This window comes from Xenopus laevis, chromosome 8S, assembly GCF_017654675.1.
Source record: "Xenopus laevis strain J_2021 chromosome 8S, Xenopus_laevis_v10.1, whole genome shotgun sequence".
Taxonomy (NCBI): domain Eukaryota; kingdom Metazoa; phylum Chordata; class Amphibia; order Anura; family Pipidae; genus Xenopus; species Xenopus laevis.
Genome location: NC_054386.1, coordinates 89375403 through 89395443, shown reverse-complemented (window position 1 = coordinate 89395443; position 20041 = coordinate 89375403). Strand labels below are relative to the sequence as shown.

The window sequence follows — 20041 nt, the reverse complement described above, 5'->3', positions numbered from 1 at the left end:
AGAGAAAATGCACGGGAAAGAAAGAACACAATAGTTCCGACTAACCCCATTTTAATTGGAGGAATTTCTTTTTGGGAGGAGCTGTTATACTACAACTCCCAGCACTACCTGAGAGCCTTCTTTGTACTATTTATATGAAATTGTCTATTAAACGTAAAGGGTACATACCCTAGTACCAAGCATTTGGTACAGTACCACATGTACTGACTAGTCCAACTCATTGCTACTATTGATAAAACAAATCAGGACCAGACATAAATGTAAGCAGCCAAGGGGAAGTAGTCCAGTAACCCATGGCAACCAAGAAGCTCAATTGGTCTGCTGAGTTCAAGAAAAACCTATGCCATGACATTTTTACCAGGCTGAATATAAACTTCCTTGTTTCTCAAGGGTAATGGTAAACAGGGTTATTTTGACTGTTTTGCTCCCCAGGAGTTTAAAAGGGTTGTTCACCTTAACTTTTACTTTTAGGGCTGAACTCCACGGCTCGTTGATGTCCATGTGATGTGTCAGATGTGCAGAAGATAATAGAACTCAATGTGAAATTGCAGGTACAAACTACATGTATCTGACTGTCGGATGTGAACACCGCACGCTGCGTCTTTATCCGTCAGATTCATTTTGATACAGTTTGTACCTGCAATTTCACGTTATGTTCCATTATCTTCTGCACATCCGACACGTCCAGGGTTGGACTGGAGCCTTTGGGGCCCACCGGGGCTGCAAATGAAGGGCCCGCCAGGCAGTCCGTGGGGGCCCCCTCCAACGACCATTTCCCTGTCCTGCTGGCCGTATATGTCGCACTGCGTGCATGCTCAAACTCGTTGCGCTACTTGCATGTGAGAATCCATTGCGCTACCTGCCTACGTGAACGCGTCGTGCCGCCTGCCTGCACAGTGCATTCCGGGCAGCAGGAGGAGCAAGTTTGGGCTGGTGGGGGCCCACCGGGTTTTTTCCCAGTGTCCCGCTGGTCCAGTCCAACACTGGACACGTCGCATGCGTGTCGAATGGCGAAGAATTGGCGACGTTGAGTTCAGCCCTTAGTACGGGGTGTCCAAACTTTTTGCAACGAGGGCCAGATTTGGTGAGGTGAAAATGTGCGGGGGCCGACCATTCAGCTTGACATTCAGCCTGACACTGATATCCCTTCCGAGGTAGCTAACTAGCGATTTAGGCCCTATCTATTTGGAGTCACATGACATTTCTACTGTATTATTATGCTTATTCCCATCAGAGAAGAGTTTCTGCAGCAGCTGAGATCAGTGCAGGGGATGCTGGGAGCTCAGTGACAGAAGGAGTAGGAGGAGGAGCCTTGGTCCGGGCTAAAGACAGAGGGGCCCAAGTGCTGAGTAACCTCCTAGCAGCATCAGGCCCAATAACAGTGCAGATCTTTCGCAGGCCTGGTCCCTCGTTCCTCCGTCCCTCCACGACCCCACTGCCTCCCCCGACCCACTGCCCGACCCCCTGCCCCGCGCTGCTCACTATACCCAGTCACCGCCTCCATGAGCTCAGTGCGGAGCGGCACATCCCGGTGGTGCTCGGGGAGGCTCAGTAGGAATTTAAACCGGGTTCTTGGGCAGCCTCTCCTCATCCAGGAGCAGCTCGTCATTACCTGCTGCGGGTAGGGTTGCCATCTGGCCGGTATTTTACCGGCCTGACCGGTAAAAATGATGCTTGACCCCAATGTTATTAATAGGGAAAAACTCTAAATATACAGGAAGGCCGGTATTTTTTTCCAAAAATGGTGGCAACCCTAGCTGCGGGCCAATTAAAAATGGATTGCGGGTCGCATTTGGCCCATGGGCCGTAGTTTGGACACCCCTGCCTTAGTATGAGAGAGTGCTAGACAATATGCAAATTTCTTATTATTTCTGTTATTTGAGTTATTAAGCATTTTATTCAGCAGCTCTCCAGTTCAGTGCAGTGCAGTTTCAGCAGTCTGGTTGCTAGGGTCCAAATTACCTTAGCAACCATGCTAACCATGCGTGCATCTGGGATGGGGATTTCAACACTACAGAGGAAACAGAGGTTGGCTTCCTCTATAGTTACGCCAGTGCTCAAAATGGCTGCTTCCTCTATAGTTACGCCAGTGCTCAAAATGACCACCCTCCATACACTGAAAGTTCTGCAGCGCTTTATCGGCCAGAAATTGTTGCTTGGAAATTTAGTAGGGGCAGGCTGACCCACGATTTTAGTCACCGGGGGGAGGGGGGTAATTAATTAATTGGCACAAATACAATTACTTTGTGTTGAATCTTGATGCTTTCAATGTCCAGTTCTACAGGCATACTTTTAAACACCCCTGTAGTATTTTAGTAGCACCAAAATAGTTCCCAGGCTTACACAGTGTTTATGGCATTTACTTGACACAAGATGCTGAGGAAATGTATTTCTTTTTGTGTTTTAATAAGCAACCGCCACAGTCTGTTTTTAAGGAGCCGACTGTTTGGGTTGATAACATAAAGAGAAGCTGTCAGGTCATGAGCAGGAGCTGAATTTAGCCCAGTAAGTTACACATGACTGGAATAAACCGCTCCAGTCCAACCGGTCTCTTGTTTGCTGAGTAACAGCTGCACTGATGTCATTGCTGACAGGAATTACTCATACCACTTCCTTGCTCATGGGTTCAATCAACTTGTTACACTGATATGAGTAATTAGTCATTAAAATTAAAGGGAAACTAAAGCGCAACAAAGAATGAGGCTTAGGGTTGCCACCTACCCGGATTTGACCCGGACAGACCGGTTTTCAGAAGAGCTGCCCGGTTCAAGGCAGGATGCCCAATTTTTCCAAAAACTGGACATGATCTCCCCTGATTGACATGGCGATCAGCCAATCACTGATTACTACGTCATATCCCTGCCCACGTGACGTAACACGCCCTGCCAGAAATGTCACTTACCCGCAGTGTCGGACTGGCCCACCAGAATACCAGGAAAACTCCCGGTGGGCCCAGGTGTTAGTGGGCCTCTTGCTTCTTACTATTTAGCCTATTTCATGGTCATTCCCTATTTCTTTTTGGGGAAAAAATGCTTAATAATGGAAGAATATAGTGTAGAAGTAGAAGTAAGTAATACAAGACTAAGAGAATAAAGAGTTTGAGAGAGGAGGAATAAGGAATAAATTTGAAAAGTGGTTCCACAGTCTACGGTTTTCCAGTGGGCCCAAGGTCTAGGGTTTTCTGGTGGGCCCCTGGCATCCCAGTCCGACACTGCTTACCCGCCCCGGGTGCATCATGACCTCGCTCCTGCTCGGATTGTGAGCCACACAAAGATGGCAACCCTAATGAGGCTAGAAATGCTGCACATTATGTTTTGGGCTCCTGTACCAGCCTAAGGCTTGAGCCCTTTTGCAGTGATTGTCTCCAGAGATGCCCCTGGTAGCGTCCCAGGGGGCGCTGATTTGAAGCTTTTGATTGCTTTCAGTTGCTTTTTTTTTTCTTTTCTGGTAACATTTTGATATTTAAATACCTCTAAGCAGAGCTTTTTATCAACAGCCCATGGCACACTGGGCATGTGCAGTGTCATTGACACTCAGAAGAAGCCTAACCACATTAGAAGATGAGGAGCCGCTGTGGACAATTTTAAAGGCATGGATTATTACTGTTATAGGGCTGCTCAAGATCTGGGTTCATACTGTAAGTTTGGTATATAAAATACAGCAAATTGCATATTAAACCAGGCAGTTCAGCAAATTCAGGCCAAAGGTGCCACAGCATATTTCCCCAGACAAGGCAACTGGCTCCATACAGACTGGCAGCAATATACTGCAATGGGATCATTAAATAGTACCCTAGACTACAATATAGCCCAAGTGGATCAATTTCACAACATAAATGCTCCCATATTCACCAAGTATGGTCCTATCTGACGTAGCCAAAAAGTAGTGGTTCATTCTAAAGAGGGAGCAATATTAATCTGTATTCTGTTGAATTACCAGACCAGGATTAAACTTTTCACCTATTAGGTTCATCATATCTGCCCCGTGGCTTTTAAAGGGATTAAAGGTACATGCAAGGGCCCTTTTGATTCAGGAACTGGAATGACCTGGAGTGGCCTGTCCCACTGGTGGCCCGACTGGCGCGACACTAAGAGCTGGTCTAATGCATTCAGATGTCAGATGTGTATTAGAGCAAAGATACACACAATCGGGGAGATTAGTCACCCGGCAAAAAATTGTCTCTTCTTTGGGCGACTAATTTCCCGAACGGCTATAATGTAAATCGCCGGCGGGATGGCACTCGGAGGGCTTCGTTTTCCGAAGTCGTTGTGAGGCAACTTTGGGCGACTTTGGAAAACGAAGCATTCCGAGTGCCATGCCGCTGGCGATTTACATTCTAGTCGGTGGGAAGGCAGTTGAGGGAAATTGATCGCCTGAAGAAGAAGTGATTTGTCGCAGCGTGTGCCCTGGCCCTTAGATTTCTGTGAATAACACACTATAGATTTATTTCTAGAACTCCACCCCCATTTTCCAAGTTAGCTGCCAGCAGGGGGACAGTCAGGGGCTCCATGGCAGAGAAGTGGCAAAGAAATGCTTGCATGGATCAAGGGCAGGGTTTTTGCATTATGAGGGAGTTGCCAGGGCAGATCAGGGGTGTGCATTGTTTTTACATTGGGAGACCCCTGCTAATTTACTATGTGGAACCTTCGATTGCTGATAATGACCCTACTGCTACCTATCCCTAGACTTGCCCCTTATAATGAACCACAGTTGTAGGCCCATTGGTCTGGGCCACCGAGTTTTTTCCCGTTCCCCTGCCGGCCCAGTTCGACCCTGTAGGCTTAAGATGGCCAAAGACATGTAGATTTACCTTCACATCGGATCATTCAGTGCCATCTCCCGACCTGCCACTAACCATTCAGATCATATAAATTAGTAAAAGAACAGATCAGCCAATGTTCTGCCCCTGACAGCAATCGTGCGAAAGTTACATCCAAAAAAAGCTGGTGACAGTCTCCCTCTGATATCATCAGATCAGCAATACACGCAGAGATATTATCAGCAGCCGACAGAAATTTTCTACTCTGTTCGATCAACTGAACAACTGATCGCCATGGCACGAAAAATGTTGGGACACTCCACACGCAGTATGAAAATCATACAAATTCCTACGATCAAATCTTTGCATCTATGGCCAGTTTAAGTAGGAAGAAAAGGCTTAATCTACAGGTAAATAATCTATAAAAGAAAACATATAATGAGAAAGGTGGCCTTTATATCTTAATAAAGACCTTTGTAGAAGGCTGAATGGGTGATCTAGAATTTACTGTGTTTTTTTATCTTAGCATAGCAAAGTTTGTGGGTGAGGCGGCTTACATTGTGTGTCTTTGTGCACTCATGATACTTTTCCAAAGGGATTATATGAAGAGCTGTATCTCTACTAGAGATTAATTATGTAACTACAGGTATATGTAACCAATACCTCAAGATAGGAAATACCTTCCACCAGGTCCGGACTGAGAATTAAAATAGGCCCTGGCATTTCAGGTACACAGAGGCCTAATCAGCTCACACACAGGCCCAAACAGCCCCCACCAGTCCACTAAATACTGACTTTCTATGGCACCTTATAGCAGCCCCTCTGGCATTTGCCAGAACCCCACAGATTGCCAGTCCGGGCCTGCCTTCCACCTAAAAATGAATGCTTGGGGCCAGATGGAATAACCTTAAGCAAATGATAGAAGGGTCCGAAAGAGCAGGATAATAATTAAATAATTAGAATGAATTACACAGAAATATTTCACAGAATGGTCAGAGTGTGAGTGACAGAACGGTTACAGTCAGACACAAATGTTATAAATCATAAGGGGATAATGTAATAAAAAGTCTTAGATTTGCCCATATTTATTTCCTGGTGTTTTCCTGGTATCTAGTAGCCTATAGCAACCAATCAGATGTTTTGTCTCAGCAGCAAATGCTTCCTGCTAATTGGTTGCTCTGAGTTATTAGACAAGGTGCAAAGTTAATAAAAGATTAAAGTGTGAGGTAGAAAGATGGAATGCTTACTACAGAATAGTCAAAGACGGCACAATTGAATCTGTTTAGGCATGCTGTGGGTGCATTTATGGGTTTCTTGTAGTAATGTGTGGGCTGATACCCGCTGGGCTTACCCTTGACAAAGCTATTAATGCGAAACGCTCGTTGGCGTTTGGAATTCATTTAACCTTGTTTTAAAAACTTTTAATTCATTTGGGTCTCGAAGGAATAGAAGGGGCGGGGAAAATAAAAACTTCAACCAGTGCTCGGTTCACTACTTCCTTTTTCTCTGATACTAAATTCTCAGGAGCCCGTGGATTTGTGGTTTTTTAGGCTAATAGAGCTCTTTACAGTCTAGGATTAAAAACTGAGACCACAGTCCTGGATATTCTGCCTTCTTTGTCTTTGTGGTGTCCCAGGGAAAGAAGAATTTAAGTAGTAGATTTGGGACAACTCCACCTTCTCTTTTTTCCAATTTCTGCCTTTAATCTTTGAACCTGAGCATTGTGTGTTTTTTTAATATTTGTCTCTTTCAAATCAATTCCCTAAGTTACAATTAATTATCAAGCACTGCTAAGCACTTTAAACGTAATGAATTCATTTTTAAGTTTGAATGAATTTAAAGTTAATTGCCCGAGTTACAATCAATTATTAAGCACTTCTAAGCACTTTAAACCTATGTCATTAATTTTTTTAAGTTTGATTGGATGTGGGCATATTAATTATTTATTCGATAATAAACTTCATTGGAAAGGATATAAATCATTGTGAAGTATAATTGATTCTAATGTGGATTATACCACTATACGGTTTTAACCTTTTTATCATATTGAACTGAATAAACTGTATCGCACTACACTTTAATTCTAATGAATTTAAGTTATGATTGAATTGGAGGTTCAAGCAGTTAAATTATAGCACTGCACTTTATACTTTTAATTTTTCTGTGATTACTATTGGGTAATCAGTAAGATTGCATGTTAATATAGCTATCGTACAATTAAAAGATAGTTGAAACAATTGAGAGACTGCTGAACGTGATTGAGCAAGCGGGGTACTTTTTCTTCTTCTTTATTATTAACTTACCCTAGAGTTGCCACCTGGCCGGTATTTTACAGGCCTGGCCAGTAAAAATGATGGCTTATCCCAATGTTATTAATAGGGTAAAAAGATAAATATATAGGAAGGCCAGTATTTTTTTCCAGGAAAAGGTGGCAACCCTAGCTTACCCACGGGCATACCTCCCAACATTTTAAACGTAAAAAGAGGGACAAAAAAATGTTTTCCGCACGTAGCACTGCAATTTTTTTGACCACACCCCTTTCTGTGGCCACACCCCCTAATTACCATGTTTGTTTTACAAAATTTGGCAGGTTATGAAAGTTTGAAAATATTTCTCCTTATCTAAACTGTGTTTTTGTGTCTCAAAATTGTTACAAAGTATCTTATTTGCACCTGTTAGCTGTTCTGGGCTCTCTGCTAAAAGCCAATTAAGTGAGAAACTTTGTTTCTTTTTCTGGCTGTTCAGTGCATAGAAAAGAGGGACTTTCCAGTACAAATAAGGGACTGCGGGTTGAGCTGTCAAAAGAGGGACTGTCCCTCCTAAAAAGGGACAGTTGAGAGGTATGCCCACGGGTCCGCCAGTTTGGGAAGACCAGCTGCACCATTTGCAACCTTACTCTGCTGGCTTTCGACTTTCAGTTTTATGTGCACTTGCCCCATCCCTTTTGTGATGCCATTGATGGGGCGGGTCTGCACGGGTCTATAAATGGAGGGGGAGGCCAGGCGCAGGGTGGGAGGGTGCGGGTTTGGGTGCCTTGACACCCACATCACTAGTTTCTTGTGTAACATTGTTATTATTGTTGGTATCGTAGATCTAATGTTATCACTGATATTTTGATGTTTCCTCTAGCAAGCTAGCCATGCCTTAGCAATTGTTTGGTTTGTAATTCCCCAGTGTATTTGGGTCAATGTAGCCCAATGTATCCACCCTGAAGACTTAGTGAGTGCACTTTGAACTCAAACACTCCTTGCTTCGGGAATGATTAAACTGAAGCTAGGCTATTCAGAGAGGCTATAAACCTAAACAACTTATATGGAAATGCCATTTATCACTTTATCTTGTCAGCAGAAATCAGACATTGTGAACTATGGCCTCTTCTGTTGTATAATTCAAAAATATATATTTACACACACACTTGTATAGTAGTAACCAACTCTGCACTCATCATCAAAATGCACCTGTTTTCCATGACCATGTAGTATGGCACAAAGTAAGTACAATAATTGTTCGTAATATGGGCTAGTTTTGACATTCAATGATAAAAGTATTCAGTCTGTGAGCTGCTTTTATATTGTCACAGGACCCCAAGAAAACATATTAAATCCTTACCCATTTTAGCTGGTGCACATACTTAACAGATGCACGTTTAAGATTGTAAGCTCTTTCGAGCGGGGCCTCTCGTTACCTCTTGTACCGGGAAGTCCATCTTTAAGTTAACTTTTACTTGTTACAGAATGGCCAATACTAAGCAACTTTACAACTGGTATTCCTTATTTATTTTTTTATAGTTTTTTAATTATTTGCCTTTTTCTTCTGACTCTTTCCAGTTTTCAAATGGGGGGTCACTGACCCCATCATAAAACTAATGTTTTGTAAAGCTACAAATTTCTTGTTATTGCTACTTGTAATAACAAGCAGGTCGTCTTCTATTCTTAATCCAATCTCTGATTCAAATCAATTTCGACCCTAGCAACCAGATTGTTAAAACTGCAAACTGAAGAGCTGCTGAATATAAACCTAAATAACTCAAAAACCACAAATAATAAAACATGAAAACCAATAGGAAATTGTCTCAAAAATATCCCTCTGTACATCATATTAAAAGTTAACTCAAAGGAGAACAACCCCTTTAAGGTTGCCACCTTTCTGATTCTGCCCAGACATCCTGGTTTCTGTCAAAACTGTCTGCCTGGTTCTCCTAATTTGGAAAACAGGGCAGTATTTTCAGAGACTAACATGACAATTGGCCAATCACGATTGGTATGTCATGGCCCCACCCCTATGAGGAATCCTGCCCAGTGACATCACTGATGCTTCCCTGCCTGGACCTATAGCAGTGGGGAAATGTGGCAACCCTTATCATTATTGGCTTATATTTTTGTATATATTATATATGCTCCGTGTCTACACTTACTTATTGTACAGCGCTGCTCTTTATATTGGTGCTTTATAAAGCCATTATAATCTTTTAAAATATATAGTGAATAAAGTACCCCCTATTGTAAAATATAAGGATATTATAAGTTACCGAGGAGTTTCATGACCATATAAAAACATGTTTTTATTCAGGCCATGGAACTCCGAGGTAACTTCTAATATCCTTATATTTTACAATAGGGGGTACTTTATTATAATACACAAGTTTTAGTGAGTCATGTGACAGAAATTACATCAGAACTCACCGTTTATAACTGATGACATCAGAACGCAAGATATTCATGGCTTTTGTGTATTATATACTTATAAACTGTTCGTAGTGATGGCATCATTTAAAATGAGTGATATAATTTGTGTTACACAACTTAATGAAACTTGGGCATTACGTTGATGTTAATAATGATTAAATTCTCACTATTCAAAAATCAGTTTGGGGAGGTTGATATTTAGATTCATCCGAACAACCCTTACTTCCCCTGTAATATTACGGAAGTCTACAAGTATAACATAAACGTGTCCCTCTTATCTTACTACGGCTCAAGAAGATAATATTTAAATATTTGATCTATGTCGCGCAGGAGTGTTGAAACCTTAGAAGGCTGTTAGGGACTTTGCTTTATTGCAGTGCTCTTCATCTGCCAGAGTCCTTCTCTCTTTCTATTGTTGGATCACATGAATTCCTTATACATTAGATCCAATCTTCTTCTTGGCTAAAATCATTTGGAAAAAGAAAAGAGAGTTATCTGTAAAAAAACTGGGAAGGCCCCCTAAAGTGTTTGAGGGACTACTAATTGGAACAGGGCAGCTATGGCGGCCAGTGGAAGTAGCACACCACGGGTAACCTTTCTGACTCCGGAAAAGCCTGAAAAGGCTGAAGAACATGTGAAACCCAAGAAACTTGGCAAGCTCACAGTGAAATATAACCGCAAGGAGATACAGCGCAGACTCAACCTGGAAGAATGGGTAGATGCCAAGCTTCAGGAGTTGTACCAGAGTAAGGTAAGTCTGATATCAAAAGGTTAACAATGACCAACAAAAGTACAGACAGAGGACAACAGGGCTACTCTGAGTAATTGTGGGGCCAAGGGCACAATACACTAACTTTATTGAAAAACATTATTTAGAGAAACTAGGATTGTCCAGCCAATGGCTCTTGCCGAACAACTTTAACAACAGCCATGGGCAGTACTGATATACAATGTCGCTGTCACTATATTGCTCTTCTGTATCAACCATTTCCCTCTATTCTTCTTTTGGGCATTATGTACAGAGGAGCACAAGACGGTTATCCTATAAAGAGATTTATATGAAACCTAAATCATTGTACTTTATTCTAGTCACTAGCATCTATACCATCCGGTCTGATCCTACCATTACAGGGGGGTAACTACAGAGGAAGCAGACCCTGTGGCTGTGGGGAAGGGGTGCAGGCAGTGTCGGACTGGCCCACTGGGATATGAGGAAAACTCCCAGTGGGACCAGGTGTCAGTGGGCCCTCCTGCTTCTAACAATTTGGCCAATTTCATGGTCAACTATGAATAAGAATATAGTTAGTAGATATAAAAGACTAAGGGGCTAATTTACTAAAGGACGAAGTGACTAACGCTAGCGAAAATTTGCCAGAATGACGTCACTTCTATACTTCGCCAGTTTACTAACGGGCGCAAGCGTAACTTCAGCAAAGAGACTCTAGTGGTAATTTGCTCCCTTACGCCTGGCGAAGTTGCGCTCCAGTGAATGGACGTATCTACGCTAATTCACTAAGATGCGGATTTTACTGAACGTTACCTCTTGCGTCAGACTTGCCTTCACCACTTCAGACCAGGCGAAGTGCAATAGAGTAGATAGGACTTCCTCAAAAAATAATTGAAAACGCTGGCGACTTTTCCTTTTTTAGGGTGATAGGCTGCAAAAGATCGTCACTATAACAACTCTATTTTATTTTATTAAGGTTTCCCGGGCTTGTGTAATGTAATGTATTTGCTGCAGCAGATACGTCCATTCAACTTTAACTTCCCGCCATATGCAAATGAGGCAATGCTAGCGCAACTTCGCTTTGCTTGCTGCAGTAACTCTAGCACTACTTCACCAGCGTTCAGCGGCCTGGACGCAACTTCGGGTTTTATTGAATTAGCGTTGTCCTGGTGAATTGCGATGTGAGCGAAGCCGTCGCTGGCAAATTTTCGGAGGTTACTGAATTTGCCCCTAAGAGAATAAAGAGGTTGAGTGAGGAGACAAGTAATAATTGTTTGGAAAGCAGGCCCACGCTCTATGGTTTTCTGGTGGGCCCCTGGCATCCCAGTCCCACACTGGGATTGTCAAGGAAAATATAGTTTCTTCATTACAGAATAATAAATCCTTTTTTATTAGTGTAATTTTGCCTAAAGAATTAAAAACAAGCTAATGAAAAACCAATATTTTAATAAGATAAAGCAACCTAGACATGATGTCATAATAAATTAAATTTCTGTTCTAAGTGTGGTTTAATTATGTTTCACTAGCTTTATGTCTTTGGGGCTAAATCAGACCTTGCCAGATTGTGGGTGTGCCCCCTTGGGGTGAGATTAAAGCAGGAGAAGGAATTTAAAGTTGAAATTTGGCATGCATGCTGATTTCCTATTCTCCATACAATATCATTTATTATATTTAGACCCTTTTTATGAACTATAGTGGAGTAAATCTTGGACCACAAAGAGGGGAACAGAACACAAACAAGCTAAATACATCTCTCCTGTATGAAAGATATAATTCCTCACTCCACGAAATTACTTACAGTTCTCTTTAATTTAGGGATGCACTGAATCCAGGATTTGGTTTTGTATTCGGCCAGGATTTGCCCTTTTTCAGCAGGATTCAGCCTGGCTGAAATTAATCCGAATCCTTAAAACCATATGACTTTTCGTCACAAAACAAGGAAGTAAAATTTAAAACCACGTGCACATCGGGTGCTTGAATTTTTCTCTTCTCAGCCCTGATTTGTATTTGCAAATTAAGATTCCGTTCGGAATTTGGCTGAATCTTTCATGAATGATTTTCGGGATTCGGCCGAATCCAAAATAGTGTATTCTGTGAATCCCCTAGTTTAATTAAAGCTGGCCATAGATGCAAAGATCTGATAGTTCGAATCCTCGAACGATTGGGCTTCCCCATCTCCCGACCTGCCACTAACCATTCAGATCAAATAAATTAGTAAAAGAACAGATCAGCCGATGTTCTGCCCCTGACAGCAATCGTACGAAAGTTATGTCCGGCCAAAGTGTGACAGTCTCTAGTGATGGGCGAATTTATTCGCCAGGCGCGAATTTGCGAAACGCCCGCGAAAATTTGCAACAAAAATTCGCCGGCGTCAAAAACGACCACCAGCGTCAAAAAAAGGGTGCTGGCATCAAAAACGGGCGCCGGCATCAAAAACGAGACACCGGCGCCGCGAATTTTTCGGCGAAGCGAAACGGCGCAAATTCGCCCATCACTAGTCAGTCTCCCACTGAAAATCATACGATCGGCAATACACGCAGAGATATTATCGGCACCCGACAGAAATCTTTTAACCTGTCCGATCGACCAAACGACCGATCTCCGTGGGACGAATAATGACGGGACTCTCCCCACACGGTCCGAGAATCGTATGAATCCTCGATTCGGATCTTTGCGTCTATGGCCAGCTTAACCCTGAGTTACTATCTTTAACAATAGGGAAAGCAGATAGTGGTGGCTGCATGAGGATGCAGGGGAATAGGAGGCAACAGAAGGAAAGGTTTTATGGGAAACATGGTGATAGTGTGATTAGGCTCATTGTTGCTGGCACTTCTTGGTATAAGGGTACCCTAAATATTAAATAGGTTAATGAGCAATCGGATGACTTATGATCTCTTATAAAGTGGAGCATCACTAATAAAGCATCCTCAGACAGGGGAGTATGCTCTACAAAATGCTATGAGTTTCAGCATCTATAATTAGCCTCTATGATGCGCCCTTACACGTGCCCGTGTTGTTTTGCTGTATAAACAGGATGTGCCAAGGGACAAACAAGTGCAAGCAGATATTGATATTGATGATCTTCTGGATTTGTCAGTGGAAGACCAGAAGCGGAAACTGCAGGTAAAACAGAACTCAAAGCCGTACCCATAAGAGGATGTGTGACATCACAATATCTCCATTAGTACTTGTTTCCATATAATATTGGTCTTGATTACTCATATAGAGAGGACCAATTTTAAATCCCCCTAAATTTTCTGTCTTTTAAGGGGTTGTTCACCTTCCAACACTTTTTTTCAGTTCAGTTGGTTTCAGAATGTTCACCAGAAATAAAGACTTTTTTCAATTCCTTCCTCTTTTCTATTTGTGCCTGTTTTTCTAATATTTAAATGTAAAGGTTCATTTTTCACCTTTTTCTGTCTTTCTGAAGCAGCTCAGGGGGGTCACCAACACTGTAAACGGTTCTTAACCGATACATCAAGGGGGTTATTTATAAATTATTTTTCAGATTTTCACTCAATTTTATCGAGTTTTTCCCCGATCCGATTCAATTGTGCTTTTTTTTAATAATAAATAAGGTCAAATCGTGGATTCTAGTTTGCTCTGACTTTTTTAAACAAAATTCTCAGAAAAATTCGGATTTTGATAAATAACCAACTAAAGGTGGCCATACACGGAGAGATCTGCTCGTTTGGCGATGTCGCCAAACGAGCGGATCTCTCCCCAAAATGCCCACCTTGAGGTGGGCAATATCGGGCTGATACGATCGTGGGCCCTAGGGCCCAACGATCGGATCCTAATGGTGGCTTTATGGGCGGTCGGATCGCGGGACCGAATCAACGAACAGATGCGGCCGCAATCTGACGGGATTTTTAGTCCCACCCGACTTTCGGCAACATCAGGGGCGTTACTACAGAGGAAGCAGACCCAGCGGCTGCAGGGGGGCCCAGGAGGTACAGGGGGCCCCATGAGGCTCTCATTGATGAGCAATTTGAACATATATTGGTAAAACAGGACAAACACTGGATATGTTGGGGGCCCTAAAATTAATTTGCTGTGGGGCCCAGCAACATCTAGTTACGCCACTGGGCCAGATCTCGATCGGGGAAGCCCGTCGGGGGGCCCCATACACGGGCCAATAAGCTGCCGACTCGGTCTTTCGGCAGCTTTTATTGGCCCGTGTATGGCCACCTTAAGGTGATACATTTCTTATCTTTGTCCCTACTGAGCAGAATCTGGGTTCATTACAGGCAGCTGTTAGAATTGATACAATAGCTGCTAATACTCCAGAGATGCTGCTGAGAAATGGATCAATTAAACGCAGCAAATAGTAACAAATGCTAAAATGTAAATGTTTCAGTTCAGAATTTGCACGTGGATTACTGAGCTGCCAGACTGAAATACCAGGGACAAGAACATTACATTTTAGACTTCAGTTTTGGAAAAAACAGTAAAACATTTAAAAAAAAAAGTATTTATTTCTGGTGAATAATCTAAAAACAACTGAACTGGAAAAAAAAGATTGGAAGGTGAACAATCCCTTTGACAATGAAGTTGTGGTTGTTGTTGTCTTCAGTTGTTAGAGCAGTAAAGGGACATATTTACATTAACATCTAAGGGGTTTTTTTTGTAAAAAAAATTCCAGAAACACATTTCCAAAAATTTGGGACAGGGGCAGAGAGACTGGGACCAGTAGAAGTAAAGATGGAGAGGGTACAGCACTGAGTGGGCAAATATTGCAACAATTTAAACAGGTGGTTTACATTTCAGTTTACTTTTAGTATGTTGTAGTAGAATGTCCTATCCCTAGCAACTTTGCAATTAGTCTTCATTATTAATCTTTTTTTTAAAAAAAAATGTAATTATTTATCTTCTTTTCCAGCTTTCAAATGAGCGCCACTGTTATATGAGCTTACAATTTTATACTTATTGTTACTTTTTATTCCTTATCTTTCTATACAGTCCCTCTCCTGCTCATATTACAGTTTCTCGTTCAAACCAGTGCTTGGTTGCAAGGGTAAACCAGACCCTAGCAACCATATAGCTGCAAGAACAAGAGCTGCTGAGCAAACAGCTAAATAACCTAAAAACCACAAACATTAAGGTGCATATTTATCAAGGTCAAATTTCGAATTGAAAAAACTTCGAAATTCAAATTCAAAAAGACCAACCGAAATTAAGTCCGTTTTTTTATTTGGTCGAATAGGTCCGTATTCGGCCGAATTTGAATCGAAAGAACATCGAATTCGATCAAAAAAGACTCCAAAATAGGTTCTAGGAGGTCCCCCATAGGCTAAAACAGCAATTTGGCAGGTTTTAGATGGCGAATTGTCAAAGTCGAATTTTCAAAGAAATAAAATTTTGATTTTTCTTCAATTTCTAATCGAATTTGGACTATTCCCTTTGAAATACACAAAAAATAGCTTGAAATTTGAATTTTTTTCATTTGAAAATTCACCTCGACCTTTGATAAATCTGCCCCAAAAATTTAAAACCATTTACAAATTGTTTGGAATACCAATGTCTGTGTCATACTAAGGGGCAGATTTACTTAGGGTCAAATATCGAGGGTTAATTAACCCTCGATATTCGACTGTCTAAGTTAAATCCTTCGACTTAGAATGTCGAAGGATTTAGCTCTATTCGTTCAATCGAACGATTTTTATCGTTCGATTCAAAGGATTTTAATCCATCGATCGAACAATTTTTGTTCGACCAAAAAAACTTTCCCCATAGGCTAACATTGACCTCGGTAGCTTTTAGGTGGTGAACTAGGAGGTCGAAGTTTTTTCTTAAAGAGACAGTACTTCGACTATCGAATGGTCGAATATTCAAACGATTTTTAGTTCGAATCCTTCGATTCGAAGTTGAGGTCGTAGTCGAAGGTCGAAGTAGTCCATTCGATGGTCGAAGTAGCCAAAAAAAAACATTCGAAATTCGAAGTTTTTTTCCTCTATTCCTTCACTCGAGCTAAGTAAATGGGCCCCTAAAAGTTAATTCGATAATACTGTTACAAATAACAGGTCACCTTTAAAAAAAAGGATGAAAACAGAATTAGCCACACTTCACCAGAGATCAATTTCATAGCGTTCTATACTGTTTATAGGATTTTTAGGGTGGCAGTATTTGATACAACCCTAAACATCCTCTAAAGTGTTCTCTGTTTACCGATCATTGTATTTCTTGCACTGATAAAATACCATCAAATATAAGGTCCTCAATTCAACCCAGAAAACATTTTTTTGCTTAGATTGCTGATAATAATGAAACCTGTTTTTGTTGCTGTATTTAAGGCCATCCTGAAAGAATGTGCCAGGCCTACGGGGGTAAGTATCTTTTTAATCTTGGTAGACAGAATACACACATTGGTAACAATTATTGTTGACAATTAAATGAATAGTTAATTATTCTTGAAATGAAAGAATCAAAAAGCCTGCCTTTTCTTTTCTACTCATATACTATATGTGACAAGCCCTCGCACTCTGTCTCTCCAATACATTTTACCCTTTCTTTTTCTGGTGCCACTCATTGGATCTTTCACCCATTCATTTATCATTCATCACCCATCCACTTGCTTTGATATTTAACTTTATTCAACTGCTCTCTTTGCCATCACTCTGTCCTTTCTTATCTAGGTTTCCTTATTTCCTCACAACCAGGGGCGACCCTCAAGCGTCAGCAGCCCCTCTCCCTTTCTGCACTTAAAAATCAACGTCAGAACGGGTCAAAGGGGGGCAGCATCACTAGCACAATGAACACAATGAGCACTCTCTGCACTAGCGGCACCGAAAACCTGGTAATTTGGTTCTTAAAGGGATCCTGTCATCAGAAAACATGTTTTTTTCAAAACGCATCGGTTATTAGTGCTACTCCAGCAGAATTCTGCACTGAAATCCATTTCTCAAAAGAGCAAACAGATTTTTTATATTCAATTTTGAAATCTGACATGGGGCTAGACATTTTGTCAATTTCCCAACTGCCCCCAGTCATGTGACTTGTGCCTGCACTTTAGGAGAGAAATGCTTTCTGGCAGGCTGCTGTTTTTCCTTCTCAATTTAACTGAATGTGTCTCAGTGAGACATGGGTTTTTACTATTGAGTGTTGTTCTTAGATCTACCAGGCAGCTGTTATCTTGTGTTAGGGAGCTGTTATCTGGTTACCTTCCCATTGTTCTTTTGTTTGGCTGCTGGGGGGGAAAGGGAGGGGGGTGGTTTCACTCCAACTTGCAGTACAGCAGTAAAGAGTGATTGAAGTTTATCAGAGCACAAGTCACATGACTTGGGGCAGCTGGGAAAATGACAAAATGTCTAGCCCCATGTCAGCTTTCAAAATTGAATATAAAAAAATCTGTTTGCTCTTTTGAGAAATGGATTTCAGTGCAGAATTCTGCTGGAGCAGCACTATTAACTGATTCATTTTGAAAAAAATTTTTTTCCCATGGCAGTATCCCTTTAAAGTTACAAGAGGCCCCTTTTTGCCGTCCCTTGTAGCTGGCCACTCGCTGCCTCCTGAGGCAAAGTTCTCACCTTGGTCATGCTCACAACCTTGTGCATCTGTGGTTTTTGTCTATACATGAACTTCTCAGTGCTAAATATAATAACGGTCTTATACAAGTAAGTCTGTACCCTTATGCATGCTGAGGGCAATACAACTTCCTTGGAGGACAACATGTCACCTGCAGTTGTCTAGTGTGGCATCCCTTTCATTAGTTATTTGCCTAAAAAAAACATACCCACTAATCAGTGGTTTCAGGAACACATTCAGTAAAGGGAATATAAATAAACCCCGGACCACCAGTAATATGCTAGGCCTTTGATGTATTGAAGCAGTAGGGGTCCTCTTTCACTCCATGGGGTAGATTTACTAAAGAGCGAAGTGGCTAACGCTAGCGACTTTTCACCAGCGTTGCCACACGCAGGGACATCACCAATTTACTAACAGGCACAGGCGCCAATTCGCTAGAGGATGGGACTGTCACTAGCGGTCATTCGCACTCTATCGAAAGGCGACTATTCGCTATGGCGAACGGACAAATTCACTAAAATGCCTTCACCAACTCAGACCAGGTGAAGTGCTATAAAGCAGCTTAGATCTTCCTCAATCTTCTGTCACTTACATCATATCCTGTGAGCCGAAAATGGATCAAAGCTGGGGACTTTTTCTTTTTTGAAGCGGAATTGGCTGCAAAAGTCCTGACAAACTTTTTTTGGGTAACCGGTTTTCTCCAGACATTTCAAAACATATGGAACATTCATTTTACAGTGGGCTCATGTGAAGGGCATTATATTACTTCTCTTGTCTTTATTAAGGTTCACTGGACATGTATAAGAAAAAGTGGTAACTTCAAACTTCAAGCGCAAGATCACTAGCGAATTTCCACTAGGCACAAACGAACGCTAGCGCATCTTCGCTAGGAAATGCTCGCACTGGCGAAGTAATGCTAGAGAAAAGTCGTCAGTGTTCGGCGCCCAGGACGAAACTTTGAATTTTAGTGAAATAGCGTATTCGTAGCGCATTTGCACTTGGTCCACAAATTTGAGACCTCGATGACTTCCTCGCAAAGTTTGCAAACAAACGGCTTTTGCGAACATACGCAGTGTATGTAATAAAAATTTGCGATGGCAAAGGGGTTTTTTGACAAAATATTTAACGAAACTCCAGAGCAGGTGTTAATGCTAACCTCGACCCTTTTGTGTTCAGACCAACAAAGATGGCCGTTAATTTTAAATCTTGACATTAAAGAGCAATTAAAGCTGTCACTAATCAGTAGAAGAGGAATATTGGCTGTAACAGAACTGTCATATTGCTGCTGAATCTCTGGGCTTTCGCGGCATCCCTATCCTGCAGTTCAATTTGATGAAGGCTAATGTATATTAAGCACTTATAGCTGCTACAAATGTTATTTTATTGTACCACCAGCATTGTTGGACAGTATTGTTATGTAAAGTAGGAAATGAGTTGTCTTGTTTTGTATTCTAGGAGTTCACAGCAGAGCTTGTGCAACGTCTGAAAGGTTTGCGGAAGATATCAGCCCTGCGGCGCAAGTAATGAACATACAGAAAAGTGCTAAATCAAGATACACCAGCTTTTTGCCTTTAATTCTTGCACTCATGGCCAACCCACAGTAGTTACAGAAGCAATTTTGTCAGCGTTATTTATATATCAAAATTATACTTATAGCTAACCCTAAAGGGACAGACATATATTTTATTATGGGGTGTCGTCTGTCCTAAAGACATTCTTTATACAAAAATATCCCTAGTACACAGAACAGTGGTCTTACTAGTGTGTGCCAGGCCCCACTGCAAAAAAATCTTCAGAGGGGCCCTCTGATCCTCATCCTCCTGCATACTTACTGCCCCGCCTCTGCCCCACCCACATCCTGTCTCTGCCCCACCCACATCCTGTCTCTGCCAGTATCATTACTAGGCTAAGGGTATTAAGATGTAGTTGTCCCACTTCTGCTGCGTCTGGGTATAGCTATACTTCTAAATTCTGGGACATTGTTGGTGCAATTTCTACTATTTAGCCAGACAATCATTAGTGAGGTTGGACATGAATACTAGCATTACAGTCAGTCGGTGTTCCATTTCCAACCATTTCATTCTATGGGGCAAATTTACTAAAGTATGAAGTGGCCTTCACTGGCAAAAATTTGCCAAAACATCATTTCGCAGGGACATCTCCAATTTACTAAAAGACGTAGAGGAGAATTCGCTAGCGAAAGAGCTCAGCGCTAACAAATTTTCATACCCTTTCACAAGGTGAATTTTCGCTCAGGCAATGATCTTTACTCTGCAAATTTATCAAAGTGCAAATTTTCCACCACGTTACCCTTTTTCGCCAGTTTCCTTCGCCCACTGATCCAGT

General features: G+C 41.7%; 1 protein-coding gene across 1 annotated transcript; it reads left to right on the top strand.

Annotated features, from left to right (window-relative positions):
* Positions 1-9969: 9969 nt before the first annotated feature.
* Positions 9970-19493, top strand: LOC108700586 (protein phosphatase 1 regulatory subunit 14B-like). Its single transcript, XM_041574993.1, has 4 exons — positions 9970-10195; positions 13205-13294; positions 16465-16497; positions 19151-19493. The coding sequence occupies exons 1-4, from the start codon at positions 10004-10006 to the stop codon at positions 19217-19219; spliced, it is 384 nt and encodes a 127-aa protein (XP_041430927.1). The 5' UTR covers positions 9970-10003; the 3' UTR covers positions 19220-19493.
* The last annotated feature ends 548 nt before the right edge of the window (positions 19494-20041 follow it).